The sequence below is a fragment of the Chiloscyllium plagiosum genome, chromosome 3, assembly GCF_004010195.1.
Source record: "Chiloscyllium plagiosum isolate BGI_BamShark_2017 chromosome 3, ASM401019v2, whole genome shotgun sequence".
Taxonomy (NCBI): Eukaryota; Metazoa; Chordata; class Chondrichthyes; order Orectolobiformes; family Hemiscylliidae; genus Chiloscyllium; species Chiloscyllium plagiosum.
The window spans coordinates 17702968-17714196 of record NC_057712.1 but is presented as its reverse complement, the minus strand read 5'-3'; the positions used below and the strand labels follow the sequence as shown (position 1 = coordinate 17714196).

General features: G+C 43.0%; 1 protein-coding gene across 2 annotated transcripts in view; it reads right to left on the bottom strand.

Moving 5' to 3' along the window:
* Nucleotides 1–7675, bottom strand: part of LOC122541319 — a 16640-nt gene extending 8965 nt beyond the window's left edge. The window contains exon 1 of one of the 2 annotated variants that reach the window (XR_006309567.1): nucleotides 4844–7675. Coding sequence is in view for 1 of the 2 variants with exons in the window: in XM_043677985.1 (XP_043533920.1) it covers nucleotides 4844–5464 (621 nt within the window). In the remaining variant the exon portion in view is untranslated. The remainder of the gene's footprint in view (nucleotides 1–4843) is intronic. The other variant, XM_043677985.1, reaches the window with a different exon arrangement.
* Between the last annotated feature and the right edge of the window lie 3554 nt (nucleotides 7676–11229).

The following is an 11229-nucleotide window of genomic DNA, read 5'->3' as shown; positions in this document are numbered from 1 at the left end:
GCATTGTGAGACAACCTGAGTCCCTAGTCACTGCCTTCCAGGCTTGGGTTCTTTGTGGTCTGGATCTGAGCTGCTGCTTCCAGCCTTTCTGCATTGAGATTCCAATTATTATTTAAATACTCATTTGGTGAATAAGCAAAGTACCTGTAGGAACAAATGACTGCAGATGCTGGAATCTGTACTGAAAACAAGAAATGCTGGAGATGACAGAGGATCAGACAGCATCCATGGGGAAAGAGCAAGTTAAAGTTTTGAGTCTAGATTATTCTTCATCAGAGCTGATGTGAAGGGTGGAGGGGACAGCATTTATGCTATAGTTTTGGGGAAGGGGTAATAGGAGTAGGGTGCTGATGGAGAAAAGATGTTGATAGTTCAGAATAAGTGATCGGCATGTGAGAATGGTAGAACAATGATGTGTCTCCTGCTAGACTTGCAAGGACAGACAGCCCCCTCTGGGATTGGGGGGTGGGGGAGGACATGATAACAAGTTAAAAGAAAGGGAAAGACCTCCAGTCTATGCGCAGACAGGGCCCCAACCTTCCTGCAGCCAGTTATTTTAACACACTGTCCTTCTGGCATACCCATTTATCTGTCACTGGCATGCTGCAGTGTTCCAATGAATCACCGCGCAAACTGGACAAACAACAGCTCATCTTCAGACTAGGCACTTTACAGCCTTCTGGACTTAATATTGAGCTCGATACCTTTGAATTGTGAATCAACTCCTATTTCTCTTTTTTTAACTTGTTATCGTGTCCTCTCTCTCCTTACCCCATCCTGGTGGGAACAGTCAATCCTTGCAAGTCTGGCAGAGACATATCATTGTTCTAGGTAAAATCAAGGACAGCAGATGCTGGAAACCAGAGTCTAAATTAGCGTGGAAAATTAGCCCTTCATCAGTATTTGCCCGAAATGTTGATTTTCCTGCTCCTCAGATGCTGCCTGATCTGCTGTGCTTTTCCAGCACCACTCTAATCTAGACATCATTGTTCTGCCATTCTCACATTCCGATCACATAATCTGAACTAACAACCAGTACCCTACGTCCACTACCACCTCCCCCGCAACAATAGCAAAAGTGCTGAACCCTCCACCCTTCACTTCAGCTCTGATGAAGAGTCATCTAGACTCAAAACATTAGCTTATTCTCTTGACAATGTGTATAAGGTATGAGCAGTTAGGGAAAGAGTTAAGTTTAGGGTCATGGGACAAAGGCTGAGCCAGCATGACTTTGACCAGATAAGAACTTGCAGTAAGCACTGAGGTGCTGGAGGCAAGGGTAGTGGTTTAACGAGGTGAATGACCTCCATTGTGTAATGCCAGTTAATGAGGTGAAGAATATCTATTATGCCATGCCAGGTGACTTAATCTTTACTTTTGATGCTCGCCGATTGTAATGGTTACCCAACCAATATACATGTGGCTTTATTTAGATGCTGCTCCCAATTGGTGACAATATAATTCCTTAAGAATCTGCTGTTTGAGAGAAGACGGAGAACTCATGTCTTTGTGTACATGGGCGATTGCTCTTTCTCCAGGGCTCGGAATCAAGATGAAGAAGGTAGAGTCATACTGTGCCTCGACTGATACGGAAACAGGAAGACACTCTCTCCATGAATGCTGTCTGACCCATTGTGACCTCCAGCGTTTATTGTTTTCAAGCAAAGTAATTGTAATGGGGTTGGGGATTAAGTATAGTACATAATAAGTGGTATATTAGAGTTTATGACTCAAATGTGAATGAATAGAGTAATACAGCATGGAAACAGGTGCTTGTGTCCACTTTGTCCATACTGACCAGGATATATACTGACCTAATCTGAACTAGTCCCATTTGCCTGCAGGTGGCTCATATTCCTCTAAACCTTTCCTCCTTTGGTCATGTCGACTGCTGCTTCACCCAGAGTTGTTTTCTTGGCAGATTTTCATCAGTACTAGTTTCCCACTGTCTTTCACTTACACCAACAGGATGATGAGGCAAGGCCTTTTACTGGAACTGGAATCAAAACTGTGCAGTTGGTGCTATTCTGAATCACACACCAGCATATGTGTGTTAATAATAAGTGCATGAAACTGTGCATTACCATCCTCTGCAGTCATGTTCTCACCAAACACAGAATTGGTGCAGCAAAGCTGGTTAGAAATAAATGGGATGCAAGGACTGTGCATGTTGTCATGGTGCTAATGAAAACAGCACTACTGGCCATGTGTACTGAGCTCTCTGGGAACTTTGTGTGTGGGGTAACCCAATCTCTGTGAAAATGATAGTGTCCTGTCATGCTGCTGCTGGTATTCCAAGGGGAAGAACTGATTTCTTTCAGTATGAAGAAACTTTACACCTCGTGTTGGATTGAACATTATAAACACTCAAGGAACTTCGAACTTTTTACAGCCACTGGCTGTGGGATAGTGGAAGTGAATGGTAGACTGGAGTGAAGCACATGACATTACCCACAATGGCTTTCTTTGCGAAGCATAGCATTTGCAAGCATCAAGTTGACATAGTAACATCTTGGTCTGTATAATCCAGTGTGCATTACAGATGGGTGGAGATCATACACCTCCACACCTCCAGTGATGCCTGAGCAGCCTGGTATTCCTCCAACAAAATACAGGATAGTGCAGTATTCCCAACATGATCCATTGTACTCTTTGTCCAGAGGAGGAACTGGAGCTCAATGCAGAAGGGTACCATCCAACATTGATAAGGCAATGATAGAAAAAGACTTCCTCATTGATTGTCCATTTGAAGGCAGCAGGCAGCAGTGAAGTTGAAATGTGAATGATTGAGGTGATGCATGGTGATCCTCTACCAGGGGAGCCCAGTCACTTCTCACAGCCACCCAGACAGTGTAAACCCAGGCCGTTAACAGCAGGAACCCCCATCCTTTTGGTTAATGCCAGTATATAACAACTTGCGTAAACTAAATGGGGGGGGGGGGGTGAAATTAACCCTCCCTCTCTCTGCCACCAGAAATGAAACAAAATTGGTGCAGAAACCCGGTTTTAGATTTAGATTAAATTCCCTACAGTGTGGAAACAGGCCCTTCGGCCCAACACATCCACACCAGCCCTCTGAAGAGTAACACACCCAGACACATTTCCTTCTGACTAATGCACCTAACACTATGGGCAATTTAGCATGGCCAGTTCACCCTGATCTGCACAGATTTGGACTGTGGGAGGAAACCAGAGCACCCAGAGGAAACCCGTGCAGACCACATTTCCTTCTGACTAATGCACCTAACACTATGGGCAATTTAGCATGGCCAGTTCACCCTGATCTGCACATCTTTGGACTGTGGGAGGAAACCAGAGCACCCAGAGGAAACCCGTGCAGACACGGGGAGAATGTGCAAATTCCACACAGATAGTTGCCCAAGGCTGGAATCAAACCTGGGTCCCTGGCATTGTGAGGCAGCAGTGCTAACCACTGAGCCACCGTGCTGCTGGTCTGGCAGTATCTGTGCTTTCTTCCAGTGACTCTTCAGCTAGAAAAACATGTTACTTATGCTGAAGATGAAATTGGGGAAGGGCCGGAAGAGGTGAGCAGATAGGTGGAGATGGAGCCCAGGAGGAGATATGAAAGGGGTGGGGATAAACAAGGAGATTATGGATAGCGGGTCAGCAGCAGTCCTCCCTCATCACGTTGGGCAGGACTTGTGGATAACACAGACTGAACTTCCTATTCCTCGCTCCATTTCTATCTTTGTTACCAGCAGGAATAGTTGAGGTGTCAGGTTGCAGTTTGCTTTCTGACCCTCTCCTCAATACCATTCATTGGTGGATAGTTTAAAAAATACATACGTTAGTGGGAAAGGTATGGAGAGACACAATCCTTCTATCCCATATTGCGTTGTGTGATCCAGCACACGAAACTGAACAAATCATTTCAGAAGGCAAAGTTTTTAAAAACAGACACACTGCAAGGAAGAAAACGTTGAAACTTTTAACTTGGAGGTGCTGGTGTTGGACTGGGATGGACAAAGTTAAAAATCACACAAACCAGGTTAGAGTCCAACAGGTTTATTTGGAAGCACTAGCTTTCAGAGCGCTGCTCCTTCACCAGGTGGTTGTGTTACTAGTGCTTCCAAATAAACCAGTCGGGCTCTAACCTGGTGTTGTGTGATTTTTAACTTTGAAACTTTGTAATTGTTTGACCTAATCCTAATGAGCTGAATGAGTTACTGATGTAAAATCAAAAACAATCTTCATGGAGCAGTTATTGTAGTAATTGTGTTGGACATTGACTAACGTGCCATTCAGTCCGCGTCATGGGTGAGCCGAGAATGAAATGTTCCAGCAAAAAAATAGAAAATACTGGAGGATCTGTGCAGAAGGCGGCTCACTGGAGTCGACACATGAACTGCGTTTCTCACTGCACAGTTGCTACCAGACCTGATAAGTTTCTCCAGCAATTTCTGCTTTTCTTTCTCATTTTCAGCATCTGCAGCACTCTTTCAGTTTAATGAAATTCTCCAGCCTGTTGTGCAAAGTGAAAACATCGTCAAAACGGTTCTTACGGAGCATTCCTCGCCTTTTAAGCTGATAATTTGACTTTGAGTTTAGCCAAAGACATTGATCTAGCTGTTTGCATACATTCCCAGTTGTTATAAACAATTAAATAATTAATGCCCGGTTAGTTGTTTCATTTTTCTTGAAATAAAGTCCCCCATGAACATTGGTTTAATTAAACCCATACCTATTAACACGGGTCATTTTATAGATGGTAACAATAGTCACTGGGTTTACTGTTTTAAGTATAAAAATTGCGTTTTGATATTTCCACCAGGCATTTGGCCTGTTTTTCTTTTTTTTTAAGAAAAACAGAATAAGTACTCACGTATGTAGGGCTGGGCTGGTTCCTATTCCCCACGTCCAGTTTGGTGGAGCTCAGGGCTGCAGTTGGGTCTGTCTGGTCGCAGTGCTGGCCCGGGACGGTCTCAGTGCAGCAGCTCAGCAGCGACTCCCACTGGCAGCCAGCGGTGGCGCCGTTCTCAGCCTGGCCAAGCCGCACACAGAGGCTGCTGTGGGAGCCCGCCTGGCGGCTGGCAGCGGGGGCGGCCTGCCCCGCGGGGGTGATCCAGCATTCGGCTAGCGCCCTGTCCAGCTCCTGCTCGACGCTGCTCCCTTCCTCGGCTGCAGATTGCAAGCTCTCGCTGTCTGCCGTGCTCCCGGAGCGACGGGGCTCTCCGTGCTGCCCTCCGCCCTCCTGCCCTGGCAGCTGACTGCCTCCTGCCTCTGTGCCTTCCCCGATGGACCCCGGGGCTGCCACTGAAACCTTTCTCCATTTACTGCCGCCGCCACCCATCCTGCCTCTCCCCCCTCCCCCCTCAGCGTTGCACTGGTATTTCTGCACCAGCACCGACTTGTCACACTGGTGGGTCACTCCCTCCCTCCCCTTCCCCTGGGGTGTAACTTCATCATCAATTGTTTTCCTCTCTCCGCTTGAATGGATAAACATTTTGACACGGCAGCAAAACGTCAGTCCCCTGCTCAACGTGGGTTTGACATTCCCCCAACCAGGTCGATTGTCATGTGCTGGATGATTGGGCACTCCCTTTCGAAGAGGCGTATGTTCTCTGCACAGCGCAGCAGCGAATTTGGGATCCAAGTCAGTACCACCGAGGAAGATGCCGGCTCCTTCTCCGTTAGACAAGACAGGAAGCGCATGGTTGGCTTTGACCTTGTCATCTGTGCTTGACTCTTGGACTGCTGTCACTCTACACCCCCGGGGTGTATTGGAGGTGGTTCAGAAGGGGTTTGCTGGATTAATATCTGGAATAAGTATGTTGTCTGATGAGGAAAGGTTGAACAAGCTAAGTCTATTTCTGTGGGAGTTTAAGAGTGAGGGGTTACTTGACTGAAGTACGTAACATAGTCTTGACAAAGTGGACATGGATCATTCCACACAGAGCGCTGTTTTAAAATTATACCCGCACTTTCAAGACTGAGATGAGGAATTTCTTTTCTCTCAAACAGCTTGGAATCTCTGCCTCAGAAAGTGGTGGAAACAGGTTCATTTTAAATATTTTTGAGGCAGAGGTGGATGAATTATTGTTCAGGGGATTATGGTTTATCAGGAGTAGAAGGGAATGGAGAACTTGAAACACAACCAGAACAGCTATGATCTTACTGAATGGTACAGGAGACATGAGGTTCTACTCCTATTTATAATATTCATGATTAATTCATAAGTTATTGTGTCATATTTCCAGTTAGAAGCCCATTGCTGAAGTCTGTCATGTATTATTGATTGGCCTTGCCATTTTCCTGGCTGTCTTGCTATTCTATGTTATTCTGTCATCACATTCTTCTTTGGCTGGAAGTATTGTGCAAGACCCTGTACGACTATATCACACGAGATGTGTCTTCCTGGAGCTGTTCAAATATTTGCTCTTAATCTGTTCCAAGACAGTGTATGAGTGTTGATTTTGTACAGATCACTACTACATATGAACTATTCACCCAGGTAAAGAGACTTGAACCCTGAAATCCATCAGCCTGTTGACATATGTGGATCTTCCATACAAGAAAGGAAAAATTCAGGAACTGGCAGATTCAAACTTTTCTCTGTCATTTTCATTGCTGCTTTTTTGTACATTTTATATCTTGGAACTCTGCAGAAACTTTATTTTGAGGAGCTTATACAATGCTGTCAGATGTCTGCTCTTCGATTCTAACTATAGCTCTCAGCTTTTTCTACAGTCTCTTTAGTTTACGCACCAGGCTTAACCAGTCACACTCAGTGAGCATTAATAGCAAACGTGGTCTCACATTCAAACCCAGAACAATTTAACACTACACTCCCTAGTCCATTCAATTGTGCCTATCCACCTCCCTACCCCAACCCTCCAAAATATAATTATCATGTCAGTCCTATCTGCAGATAAACTATGAATGAAGTGAGCCTGAAATTTAAGTTTCTTGACGCAAATGATTGATGGTTCTACATTTTCCTTATCTCACCATGCTGCTTCCAGTCACAAAACCAGACATAAATGAATTTATATTTAAGGATTTGAAAATCAGGTGAAATTCCTGTGACATGTCTAATGATTGTAACAATTTCCATTTCTAAGTGCTCATGGCAGTAATGAACAAGACAAGTTCATTTTGTATCGTTTGGGCTACAGGAAGGCTTTTATGCTTAACTGTTTTAGTTCAGATGAAATACCTTTACTTATGTTTCTTAGTCAGACTGAACTCATATAGAGAATTATGATTGTGAAAATATCTCTTGTGGTATTACTTATTATTGATTGACACCAACAACTTGAGCAAAAATCAAATTAGTACAGTGTGTATCACTAATGGTTGGTGAGGCAGAGCAAAATGAAGTAGGAGTGGACAAATAAAGAAACCAAAACATCAATCCAGAGGGGATGTGACTGTCAGAATAATGAACAACTACCATCTGAAAACAAAAAAAGTGTTCAGACAGACACATGCAAAGAAAGGGAAGAGAATGGAGGCAGAGGTTATGGTTTTAAATTGTTGAACTGATTGTTAAGTCCAGAAGGCTGTTCAGTGTCTTATTAAATGATAGGTGCTTTACCTCAAGCTTGTGTTGAGCTTCACTGTAAGCCAAGGACAGAGATATCACATGACAGCAAGTTGGAGAATTAAAATGACAAGCTGTTGAAAGCTTGGGGTTGTCCTGAATTGAATGGATTTTTTTTACTGTATTTTACATTTAAAAATATAAATTGAATGTTTAAAATGACTTACTTTCACTCACGTTTATTATATGCAAATAACTTACAATGATAAAGTATAATTGCATCTCCTTTGGTTGATATTATTTAAATCACAGAATAGTTATTTCACAGATGGAAGCCATTTGATCCTTTGTGACCATGCTAACTTTCTTCAAGAACACTTCAGTAAGTTCCACTCTATCCTTTCTCAGTAACCTTGCATCTTTCTTTCTCTTCAGATGCTTATCCAATTCCCTCTTAAATTTGCCTCCACCACACTTAATGCACAAAATATTGACAGAGTACTTTAGTGGAGGCCAAGCTGATGTTTTATCATCAGAAATTCTTCACCTTTATACTCTATGCCTTGAGGTAGATTTTACAAATTCCTGTTCTAAGCGAAGACATTGGGAATCATAGAATTCCTGCAGTGTGGAAGCAGGCCATCCAGCCTATCATATCCACATCAACATTCCAAAGAGCAGAACCCACAGACCCACCCCCCTAATCTATCCCTATTACCCTGCATTTCCCATGGCTAATCCACCTAGCCCACATATCTTTGCATCACGGGAGGAAGCTGGAGCAAAACCACACAGACACAGGGAGAATGTTTGTGTGAAGTTTGCACAATCGCGCAGGTCCCTGGCAATGTGAGGCAGCAGTGCTAACCACTGAGCCAGCATGCTGCCCATGGACAACAGAACAGATAACAGAAATCCACATATGTCAAGGGGTTGATGGATTTCAGGGTTCAAGCAAGGATACCAATACACCCAGCACAGCTTTCAATCCATTAAATTTAATTGAACTGTCTGAACAGTTCCAAATTTCCACTGTGCCTTGTGGAGTGTTCTATTAAATGATTCTATCAAGGTAAATGGTATTCAGATTTATATCTGGAATAGCATATACCTTAACATGTAAAATGATGTTCTGAGTTTTGTCAAATAAGTTTCAAAATATATTTTTCAGCTAAAGTTTAATGTGTAGTTTTTAACTGAGAGAGATAACTCAGAGATAAATAACAGAAAGCAACTATTAATAGCTGACTGACGATCTCTTCCGTGGTCCTAATTTAAATTTGTTTCATTCTTCCCTAACAAAATGCAGAGCAATTCAATTTTGAACATTTTTCAGCTTGTTGACAATTTGAAATAATGATTTTTTAAAATAATTTTTTTAAAGTTTATCTTAGCCATCCATCCAGGTGCAGTGTAAGGACAGACTCTGCTTTTCACTTGCTTTGTTATCTACCATTTCCATTGATAAAATACAAAATTCTATCAGGAATTCTATCAGAGTTAGATTAGAGAGTCATAGAGATGTACAACATGAAAACAGACCCTTTGGTCCAACTCGTCCATGCCGACCAGATCTCCTAAATTAATCTATCCCTGTTTGCCAGCATTTGGCCCATATCCCTCTACACCCTTCCTATTCATGTACCCATCCAGATGTCTTTTAAGTTTTGTAATTGTATCCACCTCCACCACTTCCTCTGGCAGTTCATTCCATACACATACCACCCTCTGAGTGAAAAAGTTACCCCTTAGCTCCCTTTTAATCTTTCCCTTCTCACCTTAAACTTAACTTCTAGTTTTGGACTCTCCTACCCTGGAAGAAAGACCTTGGTTGTTCACCCTGTCCATGCCCCTCATGATTTTATAAACCCCTATAAGGTCAACCCTCAGCCTCTGATGCTCCAGAGAAAACAGCCCGAGCCTATTCAGCCTCTCCCTATAGCTCAAACCCTCCAACCCTGGAAACATCTTTGTAAATCTTTTCTACACCTTGTCAAGTTCAAGGTTTTTGTTGATAAAGTCAAATATGTGAAAACATTGTGAAAACTGCAAATTCCATGATTCAATGTCAACACCCAACCAATTATACCATGTAATACAATGATATTCAGAGTCTGCTTTAATAAACCTGCAAACCATTTACAATTAATAAAACTTGAGGCACTAAATGGGATAGGTTTCCACTGCTAACTACTTAAACAGCTTTTACAGCCAGGCCCAAGCTCATAATGTTATGTGGGGTAACTTTCTTTTCATCTTGATAAAAGGGAAACTGAAATTTGTGATAGGGTCAGAGAGGAATGTTTATGAGGCATTTTAATTCCAACCTCAAGGCAGCCTATAGCGTCAACTATCTCACCAGTGTAAAACCATAAATGGACTTCATTTTGAAATAAGCAAACTATTTGCAGTTAAAACAAGATCAAATCTAACTTAGTAGATAGACCAAAAATGTTAAAATAGGGAGCGAATTATGAATTTATGAATTTCCTCCTAAGCAACAGAGCTTCATGAATGGGAAGCAGATATTTAGTGTTGTAAAATCTACCTTGAGAAGTACTTGAGAGTCAATAACAAAAAGTACTGGCATCTCAACCAAGTTTTGTATAATGGTAGATAGATAACATTCAGAAGAGCTATAGGGAGAGGCTGAACGGGCTGGGACTGTTTTCCCTGGAATGTTGGAGGCTGAGGGTGACCTTATAAAGGTTTACAAAATTATGAGGGGCATGGATAGGATAAATAGACAAAGTCTTTTTCCCTGGGGTGGGGGAGTCCAGAACTAGAGGGCATAATGTTATGGTGAGAGGGGAAAGATATAAAAGACACTTAAGGGGCAACGTTTTCATACAGAAGATGGTACGTGTATGGAATGAGCTGCCCAAGGAAGTGGTGGAGGCTGGTACAATTGCAACATTTAAAAGGCATTTGGATGGGTATATGAACAGGAAGGGTTTGAAGGAATATAGGCTGGGTACTGGCAGGTGGGACTAGATTGGATTGGGATATCTGGTCAGCATGGACAGGTTGGACAAAAGAGTCTGTTTCCATGCTGTACATCTCTATGACTCTATAAGGTGTGGACCCTTCACCATTGCTAATACATTTTGACGAAGTAATGTAAGATATTGACTCAGAAGACTTGCAATACTGTATTGTGAATGGATGAATTGGGTTCAGTTTTGACTTGCAATATTCCAGAAAGTATCAAATTCGCCCATTGAAATTCTGGGAATGCTGCACTTTAACTATGAATAACTTCATAAGAAATCTATCAGTTTTCCAGTGACCACAAAGCCTGGTTGTTAGTAAATCATCGTATTATAGAGTCATAGAGATGTGCAGCATGGAAACAGACCCTTCGGTCCAATCCGTCCATGCTGACTAGATATCCCACCAATCAATCACACCGTCCTGTGGCCCAACATTTCAACTCCCCCTTCCACTCTGCCGAGGACATGGAGGTACTGGGCCTCCTTCACCACTGCTCCCTCACCACCAGACACCTGGAGGAAGAACGCCTCATCTTCCGCCTCGGAACACTTCAACCGCAGGGCATCAATGTTGATTTCAACAGATTCCTCATTTCCCCTTCCCCCACCTCACCCTAGTTCCAAAGTTCCAGCTCAGCACTGTCCCCATGACTTGTCCTACCTGCCTGTCTTCTTTTCCACCTATCCACTCCGCCCTCCTCCCTGACCTATCACCTTCATCCCCTCCCCCAA